Here is an 18,974-nt window from a genome sequence, read left to right as displayed (position 1 = left end):
TGAGAGGAAGTGTGCAATGACCTTGGACAGATGAGGATGAACATGTCCCAGTAGTGTGTTAGCAGTCTGTCCCCCAATCCTAGGAGTGTGGCTGGCTGTCCTGTTAGTTGTGGGGGGATGGGTGGGAACTGTGCCCTGAGTCCCCTGCTCACTTCTGTGGGTGTGTTCGTGTGTCCTCTTAGGCGTGTTTGGAGGCATGGAAGACTGTCCCCCTGACCACCTCTACGCGTGTGAGCTAGTGAACCGCAGCAACCTCAACCTACTCTGCCGGTACATATATTTGTGGTGTCCTGCAGGTGTGACCCAGTGGGCGCTTCTGCCGAGTGCACACATATGCGTGTGCTTGAAGTGTTCTTGCACACCTGCGTGTGGCCTCTTGAGAGCAAACGGACCCCAGCAAGTGGCAGTAAGCGCGGGAATGAGCGAGCGTGCGTCCGCGGGTGCCGGCCCGGCTCTCAGCTCGTCCCTCCAGTGCGCGTGAGTGGAAGGCTTCCAGCTGGCCTGCCCGTCAGTGTGTGCACGCGCGGGGTCCCGGGCCGGCGTGCGCGCCGGTGTGAGTGCCAGTGAGTGCGGCGCCACTCGGCGCCGCTCGCTCTGCTCCGCGCCCGCCCGCGCAGCCCGCACCCTCACACTGCTTGGTTGCTACCGGGTGACGCGGGCTGGGCCCGCCCCCTGCCTGCCGGCCCCTGCACTCACTCGCGCCCGCCGCCGCCGAGCAGGCAGCAGCCGCGTCAGGGCCGTCCGGGGGCGCCGCCAGCGATGCCCGCAGCCCCCGACGCGCCCCGCCGGGCTCGCTGAGCCGCCCCCGGCCGGGGCCGCGCCGAGCCAGGCCGGGCCGCGCCCGGGCGGGGCCGCGCTGCCTGCATGACCCTCCGGCGGCGCGGGGAGAAGGCGACCATCAGCATCCAGGAGCATATGGCCATCGACGTGTGCCCCGGCCCTATCCGGCCCATCAAGCAGATCTCCGACTACTTCCCCCGCTTCCCGAGAGGCCTGCCCCAGGCCGCGGGGCCCCGCGCCGCTGCGCCCCCGGACGCCCCCGCTCGCCCGGCCGCGGCTAGCGCCAGCCGCCGCAACCCCTCCGACGGCGCCCGCGACGACGACGAGGATGTCGACCAGCTCTTCGGAGCCTACGGCGCCAGTCCTGGCCCCAGCCCCGGCCACAGCCCGGCACGGCCGCCCGCCAAGCCGCCGGAGGACGAGCCGGACGCCGACGGCTACGAGTCCGACGACTGCAGTAAGTTTCCAACTCGCCGACTTCCCGCCCCTCCCCTGGCTCGGCCTCGCGCGCGCCCCCTTGACCTCGCTTGGCCCTTGGTCCCCCTGCGGTCTCCCGGTCTCCCTCGGCGTGCACCCCGCCGGGTCGCAGCCCCCTCGCCTGCTCCGCGCGCTCTCCATTCGCCCTGCAGAACCAGCCTGACACCTACCCGGAGCCGGACTGAAGAGGTGGGAAGTTTGGGGGCGCCCCCTGGGGATGTCCCACTTCCGGGGCCCGGCTCCCCGGAGCCCGCGCCGCGCCCCCTCTCGGCCCGCCCGCGGGGAGCTCTAGCGCAGGCGGCGGCTTTTGTTCCCGGGAAGGGCGGAGCTGCGCCCTGGGGAGACACCAGTTGCTGCCGGCCGCGCGGTCGCTCCCATCCCCAGAGCCCGCTGCGGGTCGGCCCCGCGGCCGAGGGTCCGGGCTCGGCCGGGGGGCGGAGGGGGCCCGGGCTTGGCCGGCCTCGCGAGTGGGCCTGGCGGCTCGCGGCGGCTTTGCTGGCGCGCGGGCCGAGGACCAGAGGACCGCGGGGCCGCTTGTCCTTTGGAAAAACCTTGGCGGTGCCCCCTCCCGCGTCCGTGGGGCCCGCCACTGCGCTCGCCGGGCCGCCGACCTTCGCCCACCTGTTACGCCCCCTTCCCCCGGCCAAAAAGGGCCCCTCAGCCTCGCTGGGCTGAGCCCCAAACTCCAGGGAGTAGGCAAGCGCTGGGGTCGCCGGAGGCGAGGCCCGGCCAGCGGGCGCCCCTCAATTTTGGGTCTCAGAGGATACCTGCCCCGCCCGACCCGTGGGAGGGGAAACCGAGGCTGAAGCGGTCGCCCGCCCCTGTATAATAGGTTTGCGCGGGATGGGGGTGGGGATGGGGGGGTGCGCTGCTCGCGAGGTTTCCAGCCCAGCTGTAGCCCCAGCCGCGTCACTCAGACCAGGAAAACCAGCGGCAAATGTCAGCTCTGGCCCAGTTGTGGACCTTTCGGGGCGGGGGTCGCTGTCGGGCTGTGTCAAGGCCCGCCTGGCCCCTCCCCCACGCGCGCAGTGCAGTGAAGAGTGGCTGCGCTGGGCTCGGGTGCTCAACGGGCCTGGGGCCGGGGGGGGCCTGGATTTTCCCTGAGCATAGTGACCCTGGAAGCTTCAGGTGAAGGGTACCAGTGCTACTGGGGAAAGTGGCAGACCTCTCATCGCCCTGCTTAGGGGGGCCCTGGAGGTGTGAGCAGGAGGAGGCCCTTCAACCATGGTGGGGACTGTGTGTGCTCTGCACTTTCTCAGGACTGGATTGCAGCCCTCTGGCCAGAGCCCAGCCTGTTGAGGCCCTGTGCTGGGCACGGGGACGGGGAGCAGTCCTCTCCCTCCCCTCACTGCCAGCCTGGGGAGATTGGGTGGAGAGAGTTTATTGCCCTCAAGGCCTGTGCCCTGGACCTTTCCCACCCCCAGCCCCTGGTACCCCCTCATTTGCTGTGCCTCTGAGCAGACCCTAACAGGGCAGGCACCATGTCACCCCTTTGAATTCCCTGAATCAAAAGCTTCACCCAGAAGAAGGGGTAGGGAGCTTGTTCCCATTTCCAGCCTCCTTCCTGCCACCCCCAGGGAGGGAGAGGGCAGGGCAGGGCTTCCACCTGAGATTTAGGCTCCCCTCCTGGGCCACCAAGGGCCCCTCTGCTTGATGCACAGCTGTGAGGTGCGGTACCTGGTCATTTCTTTTGGCAGACCCTGAACGCACAAGCAAGGGCGGGACCAGAAGATCCCAAGCCCTGGGCCAGATTGCCCCACTTCTAGTCTGTCAACTCAGCAGTGTTCACCGAGCACTGTCCTAGCAGTGGGAAGCAGGGCACAGAGCAACAGTGTGGGTCTCTGGCCCCAGAGACCTCGTGTGTCCCAGCAGGGGCAGATTCACTTGGGGTCAGCCATAGAAGGCAGTCCTGGACACAGCCTTGACAGCCTGAACTGCGGGCTGGCCACACCCGGGTCACCAGGGCACTCTGCTGAAGAGCTAAGGAGGAAGGTGTGGGGCTGAGCCAGGACCAGCTTGGGTCCCTCGTCCCCTTCAAGGGGCATCCCACCCTGGGCTTGGATCCCATCAGTGGCTGAGAAATCTTGGCTCCTGCTGGTGGAGGACCAGGTTCTGGGGTGAAACTCCTCTCCACCCACCCCAGGCCACACACCTCCTCTGGGCTCTGACAACCAGATCTCTGGAATAAGCCTAAATGATTCAAGCCAGATGGTTCATTACGGCTTTAGCCAGGGTTATGCTATTTGTGCCCTAATTATTGGATTATCTCTGGTCTAACAAAAAGAAATTAGGGTGGTTGCTCTGTTGTCCAAGGCCGAGAGTGAAGTTCTGTTTATTTCTTCAGCCTTTGTTTCCTTCTCTTTAAAGCTCATCCTCTATTAAGTCACTCCAAGGCACAAGCAACAAATTCATGTGTTCCAAACTGATCTGATGGAGCAACAGTGGTGGGGAGAAAACTCAGTGAATGTTGAAGTTAGAAGTGCCCCCAGCACCCACCGCTCCCACTTTTCTATGGGGTGGCCTGGCTGAACTGGCCTCTGCTGCCTTTGCCCCACCCTCTGCCTGCACTGCTCCCCACCTGAGATGCTCTCCCAACCCAGCACATTCTTCAAAGCTGTAATGACTAGCATGTTTGGGGCTGCAAGTAACAGAAACACACGGTGCCTTAAACAATGAGGACTGTTGAGGTCATGTGACCCTGGAGGAAATTTATGCAGCAGCTCATCAGCAACAACAGTGGTGATGGTTCTGTCCATCTTGGCACTCAGCCCTGCTCTTTTCCTCTTAGGCTAACCTCCCTTGTGGCTGCTGCAGGTCACATGTAACAATAGGATCCTACATTTGATCAGGACCAGTTTCTTTACCCCTTTCTCAGTTCAAGAGCGAGGAAACCTCTCAGAGTCCCCAGGAGACCTGTCCTTCTGTCTCATTGGCCAGAATTGCATCACATGCCCATACTTACACCTGCCCCTGTGTGACTCAGCTGGGGCTGGGTCAGAACTGAGGCCCATGGAGACCTGAAACAAGGATGGATAGAAGGAATCACTGTTAGACCGGCCCCAAGGGCCCTGAGCTGGGAGCATTTTCCGGTCCCCACTGGCAATGATTACCCCTTCCTTGGAGCCCAGTCGTGTTCTGCCTCGACCTAATTTTTATGCACTCAACATTACAGAACCAACTATGTGTCAGGCACTGTGCTGGACACAGAGATTCAAGAATGCCTGGGACACAATCTTTGACATCAGGGAGTTCAGGGAAACCGAGACACTCAAGCAGCCCAGCAGTGAGGACAAGGAGGCAGGAACACAAACAGGAAGCTCTGGCTTGCACAGCATTCACCCACAGAGAGGGCTGTGCCTCAAAGCTGGGGGGAAGGAGGAGGCTGACTGGCAGAGTGGAAGGAGGCATGGGCGGCGCTCCTGGCAGAGGGCCTGCCATGTGCACAGGTGGAGAGGTGTGGGAACATAGCCCAGCAGAGGCGCGATAGGAGAGTCAAGTGGCTGAAGCAAGGGGAAAGGCCCCTGATGAGGCCAAAGTGGTCATATCACAGAAGGCCTTAGATGCCACACCAAGGAGTGGGAACTGAATCCAGGAGGCAGTGGAAAACCTTAGAACAATTTGAAGCAGGGGCATGAAGAGATTCATAAAGTCCTGACCCTCTGCCTCTGAGCTGCTGGGAAGCAACGTTGTAGAGCTCATCATTCCTCTCTATGACCCTCTGCAGTGCCTGGCTCTGTGCCTCAGTTTCCCCTACTATGAAATGCTTTCCCCTCAGGCTTGATCATTTTCTGTGGTTCTTGCCAGTTTTTTGTTTTTGTTTTTGTTTTTTAAGCTTTTTGAGAGACTGCCATTTTCCAGGAAAAAAAATAACAACAACATAAAAAACGGGCAGATTTCTATTCCCAAGGGTGTAACGGGTGAGGAAAGTCTAGGTGCAAACCAAGGTCAAAATGGTGCTGTCAGTCAACATCAACAGAGCAAAGGGATGTTCAGCCTTTGAGGAACCAACAGGGGCTTGAGCCTGATTTGCTCTGAATTAGCCCCATTAAAGCTCTATAATCATCGACAAGCGGGTGACAACTCTCGAAGGTCCATTAGTGACCAACCGTCATTATTCTTCCAAGGATGTAAACTTTAGCCAGGACATGTGATTTGAGTGGCTCAAGGGCAGGCCCCTGTGGCTCACGCAGACAAGCAGCTGCACCTGCCCTTCAGGCCCTCCTCACCCACCCACAAGCCCTGCACAGGCCCCTGCCGGCTGCCCCTGAGCCCTCCCCGCTCCTAACAGCTACTCCGCTTCTCCCTCACTTCTCCATTGCATCCTCCTAAGATTTCAGCTGAACAAAGTGGCAAACAAATTTTGGAAGCCACTAAGCTTTCAGGAAGGATGGACATGAAGAGGGCTGGATTCTGTGTCCAATTCCACTGTGCCGCCCTGACAGGGTCACCTTCCCTCTCTGAGCCTTATTTCTCTGAATGAGAAATGAAGACTTTGGTCCGTAAGAACCCTAAGAGAGCGCCACCACCAGAAGTCTCTAAAAATGGTAACCGAGCTTCTGTTTATAAGCAACTGCTTACAAAACTTCCTTGGAGTTCAAAGAAACTCATCAATCCCATCCTGGGGTGGCACCAGGCGTGCTGTTCCTTCCCTGGAAGTGATAACAGATGGTGGTTCCACTGAGCAGCACCGGGCCCTCCTTAAACAGCGGTGTTTGTAGAGCCAATGGTAGGGGCTCCCCCTCTCCTCCCAGAGCTGTTTCCCAGTAAGGAGCAGGTGGTCCCATGCCTCCCTGGCTTGTCCTTCTCTGGGACCGGGAAATGGGCAGAGACCATGGAGTGTGCATTTTAACATGTGGGCCTCGCACCGAATCCCAGCCTTGGTGAGCAGCTGGAGAGCAAGTTGGTTTGAACAGACTGGCCTCGTGGATCGAACATCTGCTTTTTGCTGGTGTCGCAGGCGTGGTGGTGGCACTCATGGTCCCTGCCCTCAGGAGGCTAATGTTTTGCGGGGAGCAAGCCATGGGTAGACCTGAACTGAACAGCAGGCTAATTTGCTGTCATGTAAAGCCAACAGCTTTAGAGGAAATTATTACAAAAGCATAGACCGGAGGAATCTTGGGCCGGTGGCTGCATTAGTCATGGCAGGTCTGGTGATGCATACCTCACAGCACCCTCGCCTGCCCACCTGCATAGATGGAAGCCGCGATGCAGCTTGCACGGAAGCACGTATGCATAGGAAAACGTGCTGTAGGCTCCATGCAAGGCCTAGTGGCTCTTAATTTGGTCACAGTTCTAGCAAGTATTCTCACCTGGTTTCATAGAAGATGCAAGTAACTAGTGAATAGGAGGCCAAGCTGTGTGCTGCCAGGGCCAAGTGCTCTCACAAGACGTTCAGGCTGATGGTAAAGGAGGCAAAAAAATGAAGAAAACCTCAAAAAGAGAGGCCACCCGGGGTCACTTGGTGGCAGAGTTGTCTCACTCTCCCTTCTGGGTCCAGGCTATGACTGTAACACACAGAACAGTACTTGGAGTCATGGCAGTGACTCAGGTTGTTCAGAAGAGTGTAAATGACCATTCGCATATTCTGTTCACAGAGGCTGGGAGGGGAGTGATCCAGTTTGGAACTAGTTCATCCCAGAAGGTGTCTCAGAGGGGCAAGTACAGTTATCTAGAAAAATAACTGAAGTGGATCTGCCCGCTCTGTAATTATCTCCTGAGCACTTTCCATGCCCCGGGCACCGTGTTAGGGCACAGTGCTGTGAGGGGAGGCTGTGGTGTCTCCATCTCATGGGCGAGAAACCGAGGCACAAAGAGGCTACATAAGCTGTGTAAGGGCGGGCGGCAAGGGGGCACGGAGCCAGATTTGGACCCGGAGGCAGATGTCAGACGGTGGGTCTTGTACCCCACGTGCCCCCCAGGAGGGAACAGACGCTGAGCATCTGCCTTCCTGTGCTGGGAGCTGCGGAGCTCCTGTGCCCTCATCTCAGAATACAGGGCAGCTCCACACTTGGGTCTTAGTTTGCCCATTGCTCTGCAGACCCCAAACTTGGCCCTGCCTGGGCCCCTGCACTGGCCCAAGGACCCACTGAACATATGACCCCTGTGGCATCTGCTCTGCCTGTGTAGCACAAAAGCACCTGTGGACAAGATGTAAACAGATGAACGTGGCTGGATGTGGCCAGCGGGCCTCAGTTTGATCTAGACCCATGGTGGGCACCCCTGGCCTGAAGAATGGAGCCCTGCCCTGCCCCCAGCATCACCTCAGCCACTCAGGCCGCCACCCTTCAGTTGTCCTGTGGTTGAATGCCAGCCCCACTGCACCTTGGCCTGCTTCCACCATCCAGGCTCAAGTGAAGTGTCTCCTCCAGGAAGCCTTCCCTGATAGCCCCAGTTCACATCAAGGCCAGTCATTCCCCCGTGGATCCCACCATGGCTCCTGCCCCACCAACTGTTGTAGCAAATTCCTTTCATCTTTTCCTCCCATTAAGCTGTGCTTTCCGTGGGGCAGGAGCCCTGCCGTTTGATACCTTTATCCCTAAAGTTGGGATAAAGCACGGATCAGCCAGTCAGCCCAGCCGGCCTGCAGTCTGAGGAGCCCTGTGTCTTCTTTCTTCTCACACGATCCTTGGAGCCTGGTTGGCATTTGCACGAGGCTGGTAGAGGGACAGGAGCAACTTTAGCTGAGTGCCCGGTCTGTGGACACCTCGTGGACCAGCCGCGGGCTGGGCCCCACAGGACAGCGCAGGAGTTAGGGGCCAGGACTGTGGTGCTGACCGCCTGGGTTTGACTCTTGGACCACCACGCAGCTGAGGTACTGACCCAGCCTCTCTGAGCCTCCACTCCTCATCTGATAAGCGGGGAGAATGCTGCTCAGCATCTGAGATTATTGGGACGGGGAGGCTGGTGAGGGGCTGCATAGTAGGTGCTCAGTTGCTAGCTGTTGCCATGGACAGTGTAACAACTCATCTGACCACATGGGGTGGGTGAGGCTTCACCATGCAGCCGGCGCATGGCCACAGCCCTCCTCTGTCCATAGCCGCCCTGGGCACACTGGACTTCAGCCTGCTCTATGACCAGGAGAACAACGCCCTCCACTGCACCATCAGCAAGGCCAAGGTAGGCCCCCGCCACCCCCTGTGCCCAGGTCCAGGTCTTGCAGGAGGCGCTGTGCCGAGGCCAGCCCCCGCCATTTCCTGCCCAGGCCTGGTGGTCCTGAGCTGTGCAGGTGCAGGCTGGGGAGAGAACTCTTGCTTAAATCATCTCAGTGGCCCCAAAAAGCCCTGTATAGCTAGGTGCTCGGGGGGGAGGAGTAGAACAAAGAACCGGGAAGAGAATGAGAGGATGAAGGTGGGGTGGGGTAGCTTCCAGGGGGCAAAAGGCCCCCGAGCTGAGGGGGGCAGGGGAGAGAGGAAAGGGGGGAGGTGACAGGCCAAGAGGGAGGGTTGCACTGAGATGCCTCTGGCCCCCAAAGCTCCCAGACCTCCCGGCCTTGCCCAGGAGTGGGTGGGCACTGGCCGCTGCCCCCGCTCCGGGCAGGGAGTTAATCTCATGTCGAGTCCGGGCCTCAGCGGAGCTCTCTGGGCTGGGGCCATGGGTGTCCACGAGCCCCACTGTGACCCTGCCCCTGGGAGAGGCATGTGCCAGCTCTGTGTTCTCAGTGTGTTGTTCCCTTCATCCCCCCTGTGTTGCTCCCTCTGGGAGGAAGGTGCCAAAGCTGATGTTCTCTCGGAAGGTAAGGGCAGCAGTGTGGCCCAGTAGAACCTCCCAGTAGAGCTGTGGAAGGGTCCGGGCCTGGCGCAGAGTAAGGAGCTTCCAGCAGAACGGCCTGGGCCCAGCCCGCTTCAGTCCCCAACTCTTGAGCTTGCTTCTCTGTCCCTCCCTCCCTCCCACCCTGCCCATGGCTCTGCCCGCCCAGAGGGACAGACTGCCTGCCTGGTGCTGCCTGGCCTGGCCTGGGCTACCACGCGGGGGCTGCCATGGCAGGGCTGAGCCGTGTCCACACTGGGCATCCAGAGCCCACATGCCCCATCCCCACCTCCACCCTCTCCTCTGGGAGCTGCTCGGACTGGGATGCAGGGCACTAACCACCTTGCCTTGCAGGGTCTTATGACCTGCCCCTAGGTGTAGAGCCTGAAAGTCTGGTGGCCCCCAGCCATGCAGGGTCCGGGCAGATGTCTTCCCCTCTTTCTCCATCCGGCTTTGTAGTTGTCCAGGTGGGGAATTGAGAATGGGCACCGGCTGCCAGGCTGCGCTGGCTAGAGCCACCCCTCCTCCCCACCCCGGGCCCCTGGGCCCCTCCTGTGTTGAATGCCCTGCCCTCCCTACCCGGGCTCTAGACGGACTGTGGGTGCACCAGGGTGTGTGTGTGGGTGTGTGCATGGGTCTCAGGGCACCTGTGTGTGTTCCATTTGTGGTGGCATTGGAGGTGGGGGATGGGAGGACCCCAAGCACAGCAGTTCCCCCATTCTCCAGTTCATCCCCTGCTTGGATCCAGTTTTGCAGGGAACAGGGTGGTGCAGGCATGGGAGGGGCTGGAGCTGTGGACTGGTGTTCGAGGAGGAGTCCCGGAGGGTGAGGAGGCTGGAGCAGGGCTGACAGCTCGTGCCCCTTGGGGGGCTCTGGGAGAAGGCCAGATGCTCAGAGGCTGGACCCTATCTTAGCCACCAGAGCAGCCCCAGTTTGCTCATCTGTAAAATAGGGTTAATCATCCCAGCTGCTGGCATTAAGTGCTTAGGACCTGCAGCCATCGTTAGGACTGTGCTGCTGTCAGGTGCCCACCCCGCCCCCACGAACATGGAGGGCTCAGGCTCACGTATCCACAGAGGCACTGGGGAAACTCCAGCAGAACGCCAGTCCTGGGCACTTTGTGGGAAAGGGCAAGAGGCCAGGAGGAGGGACTGCATTTGGAAGGGCCACTTCATTGCGTGGGTAGTGACACAAGGCCTCTGAGCTGAGCCTCATTCCAGAGCTGGAGCCCCAGCAGCTCAGATGCCTGCACCCCAGCCCTTTCTGTGGCATCTTCAGGGGCCTGGCATGTAAAGGAGAGCAAACGTCCCACCAGCCAGGCCCTGCATCAGCGTTTCCTCCTCTACTCCCACTCCAGCTCTAGGAAGCAGGAACTATTAACCCATTTCACAGATGATAAAGCTGAGGCTCAGGGGACAAAGCAATTCATTCCCTTACCCAGCTAGTAAGTGCAGGGGTTGAGATCTGAACCCAGGCCAGCCTGGCTCTCAAACCTGTGTGCCCCTTCCCCGTAGCAGAACAGTGGCTGGGTGGAAGCCCCCACCTCAGTCTCAGCCCTGCTCCCCTCAGCTTCTCTAAATCAAGGTTGGGGGTGCCTTTGTGAGCAGACCTGCCATGAGCAACCAACTGGTGGCTCATCTTTGATGTCGTGGGTTGCCAGCTCTGCCCTGCTAGAGCCACAGCTGCCGCCCTGCGTGCCTGTGCGCCTGCCATCCTGGAAGAAAAAGGATGCAATTTTCAGAAAGAAGAGCAAGCATGAGGTCAACCAAGCCCCTGTTTATGGTTCCATTGGTTCCCTGCTTTGACGCATTGCTCAGTTAGTGAGGGGTGCCATCTTGTGGACAGACCCTCCGTGCCTGGCCAGGTTGTGTGGCCTCCGTGGAAACAGACTGTCAGGGAGCTGTGGCAAGTCCAGAAACAAATTAAGCCTGGTCTTCTGTGCTTCTGCAGAGCTCGGTCCTCAGCTCCTTACTGGTCTTGCTCCCTTCAGACTCTGAGCCCTGTGCTCGGTTCCCTTTGGAGTCCATCATGCCCGCGCCCAGCCCCACTTACACAGCTCCGTGAAGCCCAGAGGAGGTGGAGTCCCCACCCTCTGGGTGTCAGGTTCCCCACTGCTCATAGGGAATAAGAATACCTCTCCCTCAGCACTGTTTTCAGGAGCTCCTTTCCCGTGAGCGCCTCTTTGTAAAAGCTGCCCTGTGGGAAGTCCTGTCCGGGCCCCTGCCGCTCAGTCCTGCTGAGGTGAGGTCCTGGAGCCTCGGGCTGCGAGCTCAGTGAGCTCCCCCATGGGCATGTTCCCCTGAGCCCGCGCCGCCCTGGGCGTCCCACCTGCAGCATGAGGATGTCGAGGCCTACACTTCTCCAGGCATAGGTGGGGGGCCACTGCTATTTCCCCGACACCCCTGCTTTCCTAAAGAGGAGTAATTGCCCCTGTGGGCAGCCCCTCCTGGACCAGTGGGCACCTTCAGCCCTACATACTGAAGAGCAAGACTAGTAAGGAGCGTGAGGACCGAGCTCTGCAGAAGCACAGGAAAGACACAGAACATCTTCCTGTGGCCACAGAGGAAGCATGTGGATGAGAGGACAGAGGGTCGGTGAGGGAGTCACTGTTTGGTGGGTGGGGGCGGGGAAACAGGAGCAGGCAGAGCCTGGTGGAAGCGGGGTAATGAGGGCCCCCCCTCCGGGAAAGGTGAGTCACCTGGCCTCCATGACAAGGAGCATAGGAAGAGCAAGCTGGTCCGACAAAGGTGCCTGTGACACCTGCGCTGGCTGGGCCAGGACACTGGGGGAGGGGAGACTGCACCAGCACTGAGCTGTCCTCGCTCCCCCCTTATGAGCACGTGGGCCCAAGGGGCTTCCATGAAGAGGGTCATCAATGGATCCAGCCAGGAGACCTGGGGACAAGGGACGCCTGTCAATCCAGGTGCCTGGAGGTGCTCTGAGACCCCACCTGCAATTCACACTGTTTGCTGTTCTCAGGGCCTGAAGCCGATGGACCACAACGGGCTAGCGGACCCCTACGTCAAGCTGCACCTGCTGCCAGGAGCCAGTAAGGTGAGGGGTCTGCCTGAGCTCTGCCCACTGAGATGAGGGGCCAGCCTGGGCTTGCAAGGGGCGCCCGGGGAGGCCCGCAGCTCCCACACCCTCCAGACTCCCCAGCAGCCTCAAGTCAACACTACCTCCCTGCTGAGTTGGGGAAACCTCCCAAGAGTTTCTAGGCAAGCATTTTAAAGAAACAGTCCCAGCTGAAGGTTAATATTATGTGCAAAGAAAAGGTTCTGGGGCCCAATAACTTCAGGAAACATTGTTAAACAGGTTTCTTTACTGCAGGAGTTATGAGAGCCTTTAATATATTCATGGGCTGCTCTGTGATGCTCCACAAGGGGGGTGGGGTGGGGTGGGCAGAGTGACCAAATTTTTTACCACAGAGCACGATTCCCATGCCAGATAGCCCAACAGGTAGACCAAGCATGTGGCACAGGTAAGAAACAAAGGGAAGGTGAGAAAAAAATTTTTTTGAAAATAATTTGCTGTTAAAAGCATCAAGGTGACCCCTCAGCACTGGAAAACCAAAACTTGATTAGATATCCTTACATTGCGTTCCAGTTCAGGGATGTTTTATTTTAAATTTTGTGGGAGGGAGGGTCACATCATCTTTTCAGTGTCAGGTTTAGCCCTGGCCCTGGGACCAGACAGCTCAAGGGGTTGGTTGTGCGGACACCCATGCTGGGGGCTTTCCACCGGACACCAGCAGCTTTGCTTCCAAGTACAAACCAGGAACGAAATGGGTATATAGCACACAGGACAAGGGAGTGTGAGGCCGCAGAGCCTGGGGGCTGGTGCTCTTGTCCCGACCTTTTCCTCAGAAGTCAAGGGTTGGGGAATTCCTTCCTGATAGGGAGGAAGAGCTGGCAACGGAGTGTCCTCCTTTGCAGAGGGCCTCCCAGGCCACTAGGAGTTCTGCCCCGGGGCTAAGTAGCCACAGGCTGCTGGTGGCTGAGCTGCCTCTGAGGCCCAAACCCTCTGGACCAGCGTGTAGGGCTGAAGCTGCCCACTGGTCCAGGAGGGGCTGCCCACAGAGGCAATTACTCCTCTTTAGGAAGGCAGGGGTGTCGGGGAAATAGCAGTGGCCCCCCACCTATGCCTGGAGAAGTGTAGGCCTCGACGTCATGCTGCAGGTGGGACGCCCAGGGCGGCGCGGGCTCAGGGGAACATGCCCATGGGGGAGCTCACTGAGCTCGCAGCCCGAGGTTCCAGGACCTTACCTCAGCAAGACTAAGCGGCAGGGACCCCGACAGGACTTCCCACAGGGCAGCTTTTACAAAGAGGTGCTCACGGGAAAGAAGCTCCTGAAAACAGTGCTGAGGGAGAGGTATTCTTATTCCCTATGAGCAGTGGGGAACCTGACACCCAGAGGGTGGGGACTCCACCTCCTCTGGGCTTCACGGAGCCGGAGCCATGTAAGTGGGGCTGGGCGCGGGCATGACGGACTCCAAAGGGAACCAAGCGCAGGGCTCAGAGTCTGAAGGGAGCAAGACCAGTAAGGAGCTGAGGAACAAGCTCTGCAGAAGCACAGGAAGGAGTGGAGGTGACACAGCAGCTTGGACAGCCAGTCAGTCCGCGGGTGTCCTCCAGGAGAGGGGGCGTTCTGGGCAGAGGCGTGTGAGGGAGAGAACCTAGGTCCCCAGCCGAGCTCCCCAGCAGCCCAGCCCGGCCCCCTGCCTCCTGCAGATCCCTCTCACACACACACACACACACACACACTCACTCACTCACTCACTCACTCACTTACCCCCGGGGGCCTGGAGGCAGGGATCCTCCTGTTCTCCTTCTGCTGCAGTAACAAATTACCACCAATTTTAGTGACTTACAACAGCGCAGATTTCTTATCTTACAGTTCTGCAGGTTAGAAGTCTGCATAGGTCCCCCGGGGCTAAAATCAAGTGTGGCAGAGCTGCACTCCATGCAGCAGGCTGTAGGGAAGAAGCCGTTTCCCATCCCTTTCCAGCTTCTAGAAGCCGCCACATGCCTCCCCCCTGTGAGCGTCTGCAGAGTTGCCTCTATGACCTTCCCTCCTCACACCTCCCTCTTCCCCGTCAGGACCCTGCGAGTCCGTTGGGCCACCCAGATCACCTAGACAACGATCTCCCTACTTTAAAGTCAGCTGGTTAACAATCTTAAATCTGCAACCTTGATCCCCCTTTTCCACTACCATGCCATGCTTACAGCTTTGGCGGGGGGCGGGGGAGGGCGTGCCCACCCCTGGGGGCCATCCTGCCCACCACACTCCTTGACGCTCCCAGGATAACTTTCATTCTCCCAGGCAAATAAACTCAGAACAAAAACTCTCCGAAACACTCTGAACCCCACGTGGAATGAGACCCTCACTTACTATGGGATCACGGACGAAGACATGATCCGGAAGACCCTGCGGTAGGTGAGGGCCGCCTCAGGCCCTGCCCCCGCCACCCCCAGCCTCACCCGCGGCGCTGCCCACTCGCCTCCCCGCCCACCACCTGCAAATCCCTGCTAACCTCGGAGGCCAGTCGCAAGCACCCAGTGGATCTGAACTTCTGGCTGCGTCCCTTGCCTTCCAGGATCTCTGTGTGCGATGAGGACAAATTCCGCCACAACGAGTTTATCGGGGAGACACGGGTGCCCCTGAAGAAGCTGAAGCCCAACCACACCAAGACGTTCAGCATCTGCCTGGAGAAGCAGCTGCCGGTGAGTGGGCTGCGGGGCTCTGCAGGCCGTCCAGGGCCCTGGCTGCATGAGCCAAGGCCAGCAGCATTTACTGAGCGCCTGCTATGTGCGTGGCACTATTGCAGGTGCTGAGGAGACAAAAATACCTGTCCTCATGGATCATAGATCCCACAGTGATCAGGCCCAAGAAGGAAACCAGGAGGGGGGTTGACACTTTAGACGGGTGCTCTGGGAAGCACCCCGCAGGGGAGTGGGGAATGTTCCAGGCAGAGGAAACGGCTGGTGCAAGGCCCTGTGAGGAATGCCCCGGGCCTGTTGGAGGCACAGGCAAGAAGCCAACTGAGAGGGGCCAAGAGAGCGAGGGGAGGGGCCCTTGGAGTTGAGATCAGAGGTTGGGGGGTGGGCCAGAGAGGGCAGCAGGCGGCGCAAGGCCCCTGAGTCCGCTTTAACGGGCTCTCTGGGGTCAGAACGGGAAGGAAGGAAGGGTGGGGCCGGGGGAGCTGTGAGGCGGCTGCGGCAGACGGCCCTGGGGGGCAGTGCGGGCAGGCGTGGCGTCCCCATGCCGGGCCCGCCCGAAGGGTGAAGGGTCATTAACTGGTGCGGGAGACCGAGGGAGCACAACCGGAACACGATAGCGTGAATGCCTGTGAGATACCCAGAGGAGACAGAAAATAATTCTTTCCTAGAAGCCATAATTGTTTGAAAATGATGTCAGAACTGGTTCTGCCCCCGGCTGTCAGCTGCAGCTGAGCCCTCCTCCCCGAGGCCCCACCTCCACCTGCTCAGAAGCACTGGGAGGGGTTGGCCGGCAAGTGCCAAGTTCCTGAGAAACCCTGACCCTCTAGCAGCCCAGTGTTCAGGGCACAAGCCCCCTTTTGGGACATTTCCCCCCCAGAGGCCTAGACAAAGGAACAGCTGCGGAGGACAGAGCCCGTGTCGGTCCCCCGGTGGGGCCTGGGCCCTGGGCCGGATGCTCGGGGCAGCCTGGCCCGAGTAAGCACTGGGAACAAGTTGACAGCTCCCTGCCAGAATCCCAGCTCTGTCTTTTTGTATAACTCAATCAAATTTTATTCCTTTGTCATGTTCTCTCCCACTCACACACATTTGTGTGGTGGATCTAACCTTTTTATTTTATTATTAGTCATTAACCCTGAGTAACCCAGTTTTTCCCAGTGATCTGTGTCCCTTATGAAAGGTGACATCAACCCCTGCTGTGGTGGTCATCCTGAGTTTTGATGTACTCCTGGCATAAACAACTGTGGGAGGAGCGGGGAGCACGCATGTGAGTGTGAACTGTGTGTGAGAGCAGTGTACATGTGTGTAAGTGTGCATCTGTGTGTGAAAGACTGGCCTGTGTTTGTGTGGAATGTGTGTATTCACACACATAGACCCGGGAGAGTGTGTGTGCCTGTGCAAGGGGCACGACCAGGGTGGTGCCGGGCGCCCTGGAATCTGCTCGGAGCTCGCTGGTCCAGCTGCAGGGACCCACTGCAGCCACAGAAGTGCGACTTCTCTTCAGTGCCAAAGTGGTCGTCCCACATTTTGATGGTACATTTTAGATTTTACATAGTCTGTGAACATTATTCTCAGTAAATATTGAGTCACATCCAGTTGCATGATCTTCGAATGAGATGACCCAAAGTATAATATTCCACCTCTGGAAAACAGCTGAAAACATCCCTACTCACTTACATTCACTTTTACACATCACTCAAACTAGCACAAGAGCCACAGTTTAGTGAGGCCATCACCCACAGCCCTTGGCTACATAGTTAAATCTCACATGTCTGGTCTGGTCCACTGGTAACGGCTGCCTGGGCACTGTATTAAGATACTGAGGCTGCATTTGAGCTCAGGGGGTGACTGCTGTGGCCAGTTGTGTGGGCTCTGGGCATGGGACTCAGGGGAAGGTGGCCCCCGCTTCACCTCACAGGAGTCCCGTCTCCAGAGAGTTGTGGGTGTGACCCTGCCTACAAAGGGCCCCGTGAGGTGCCACTACAGCGACAAGGACAGCCATGGGCAAAGGGTTGCAGCTGGGTCTTCACATGAGAGGAGCCTGTCAGAGAGGCCTAAGGAAGGACCCTGAGGTTCCTAAGGCTCCAGCTTGGTGTGCCTGGGCAGACAGAGGGTGAAGGAGAAGGGGTTCAGATGAGCAGCAGCTGGCAGGTAGAAATAGGTAGTCTCAGGAGGGTGAGGAATGGGGGAGCAGTGGGCTGGCTGGGGTGGGGAGGCAGACAGCAAGGTCTGATTCCAGAGGCAGCCACTGGGTAGCTGCTGGGGCACCTGAGGGGCCTGGGCATCCCCCACCCACCTCCTGCTCCCCCTGGGGTTGTGTCCAAGCTCTGTCTGCTCCCCAAGAGGGCCACTCTTGTGCCCTGAGAGCCTCCTGGAAGCACCTTGAGGGTGGCTGGGGCCAGAGCGAGGCCCTGGGCGCTATCTGGCCTGGGTGCATGGCCAGCCTCAGAGGCCCATGGCTGAGGGGGGATGGGAGCAGGTGAGGACAGCCAAGTGACCGCCCACCCGGCAGGTGGACAAGACAGAAGACAAGTCCCTGGAGGAGCGGGGCCGTATCCTTATCTCCCTCAAGTACAGCTCGCAGAAGCAGGGCCTGCTGGTCGGCATCGTGCGGTGTGCACACCTGGCTGCCATGGACGCCAATGGCTACTCCGACCCCTACGTGAAAACGTGAGTGTGTGGCCCCGGCCGGCCTCCTTTCCCTCCTCACCCAAGGTACTGGAGGTCCGTGGACAAGATCAAGCACTTAAGTGGACAGATAAACAAAATGTGGCATGCCCGCACGACATGCCCAGCTGTGAAAAGGAGCAAAGTCCTGACACAGGCTTCAGCACAGGTGAACTTTGAAAACACAGTGAGTGAACGGAGCCAGACACGAAGGCCACGTGTTGTAGGATTCCATTCATATGAAATGCCCAGAGCAGGCAAATCCTTAGAGACAGGAAGTAGATTAGTGGTTGCCAGGGGCGAGGGGAAGCCTTGAGGGGTGAAGAGGAGGGGCTGTGCGTGGGTACTGGGTTTCCTTCTGGGGTGATAATGTTCTAAAATTGATTGTGGTGATGGTTGCATAGTTCTGCAACTATCCTAAAAACCATTGAGTTGGACACTTTAAAGGTGCTTGTACAGCATGTGAATTATGCTCAGTATGGCTGTTTTTTTTTTTTTTAAATCCAGTGCCACCAGGCTGCCAGCCCGGTGCCAGGGAATACTAGGAAGCTAACACGATCACGGGGGAAGGCAGGTCCCCTCCCCATGCATAGAGCAGGGACTACAGGTTTTCTGTATAAAAAACAATGAGTTGGGCCTCAAACTTGACCAGCAGCAAAAAAATATTTCCAGTGGATTAGAGAGCACTGTGAGAGGAAATGCTCTAACCACTCAGCAGACCACGAGGGGACTCCTTATAACCATTGGAGGGAAACTCAGCAATATCCAGTAAACTAGCAAAATGTGTGCCCAATGGCCGCATTATTTCCGTCCCAGGTCTGAATCCTAGAAACCCATGCCCGGATGGAAGCTGTTGACTGCAGTGTTGCCTGTCACAGCAATAAGCTGGGAGCACCCATGCGTTCCTCAGCAGAGGACTAGAGTAGAAAAGGTAGTGTGCGCATACAGTGGAATAATATGCAGTTGAAATGAATAAATTAGGACTAGCTGCATGAACATGGACAGCTATCGAAAACATGCTGAGCCCAGAAGCAAACGGCAGAATGGTGCACACAGTGTGATACTTTTCTTAAACCCTGCAGAGAATTTCCCGGCAGTGGTGGTCTCTTGGGGAGAGAGGAAGGGGAAAGGCCTGGAGAGGGGATCAAAAGGTGCCTCCATCTACTTTGATACGTTTCTCTTTTGGAAGGAAATCCAATCTAAAGCCAAAATGGAGTGAAATTTTTAAATCAGGCTCAGTGCCCACCTGCCAGATAGACAGGAATTCCAGGGTCCTGCGCTGTGTCATCCATAAAGTAGAGTCTCACCTGGTAGAACAGATGGTCCAGCCAACTCTCACAGCCAGGCAGAGGCAGCCCTGGCAGGGCCTGCCCACCGCGCCTGGGGCTTTTCCCTGCTAGAGGTGCGGGAGCTGTGGCCCACTGTAGCCATGTCCCACCCCCAGCCACAGCCAACATGTCCTTTCAAAGACAGGCGAATCTGTGAGTGGCTCCCTGTATCAGCCATGCTTCCCCTGAGGGCCCAGAGTGGCCTAAAAACCCAATATCTAATTAAAATGCACTGGGTGAGACATGGGGGCTGCTGCT

At 58.4% G+C, this 18,974-nt stretch overlaps 1 protein-coding gene across 12 annotated transcripts in view; it reads left to right on the top strand.

Annotated features, from left to right (window-relative positions):
- Window positions 1–566: 566 nt before the first annotated feature.
- DOC2B (double C2 domain beta) overlaps window positions 567–18,974 on the top strand; it is a 34,457-nt gene continuing 16,049 nt past the window's right edge. For all 12 annotated transcript variants that reach the window (XR_005028949.2, XR_005028948.2, XR_005028946.2 and 9 more), the window contains exons 1-6: window positions 567–1,237; window positions 8,294–8,373; window positions 11,983–12,057; window positions 14,327–14,436; window positions 14,601–14,727; window positions 17,234–17,391. Coding sequence is in view for 1 of the 12 variants with exons in the window: in XM_036906225.2 (XP_036762120.2) it covers window positions 865–1,237; window positions 8,294–8,373; window positions 11,983–12,057; window positions 14,327–14,436; window positions 14,601–14,727; window positions 17,234–17,391 (923 nt within the window). In the remaining 11 variants the exon portion in view is untranslated. The remainder of the gene's footprint in view (window positions 1,238–8,293; window positions 8,374–11,982; window positions 12,058–14,326; window positions 14,437–14,600; window positions 14,728–17,233; window positions 17,392–18,974) is intronic.

This window comes from Manis pentadactyla, chromosome 4 (genome assembly GCF_030020395.1).
Source record: "Manis pentadactyla isolate mManPen7 chromosome 4, mManPen7.hap1, whole genome shotgun sequence".
Classification (NCBI taxonomy): Eukaryota; Metazoa; Chordata; class Mammalia; order Pholidota; family Manidae; genus Manis; species Manis pentadactyla.
The sequence above is the reverse complement of the archived record's forward strand: the minus strand, read 5'-3'. Positions and strand labels throughout refer to the sequence as shown.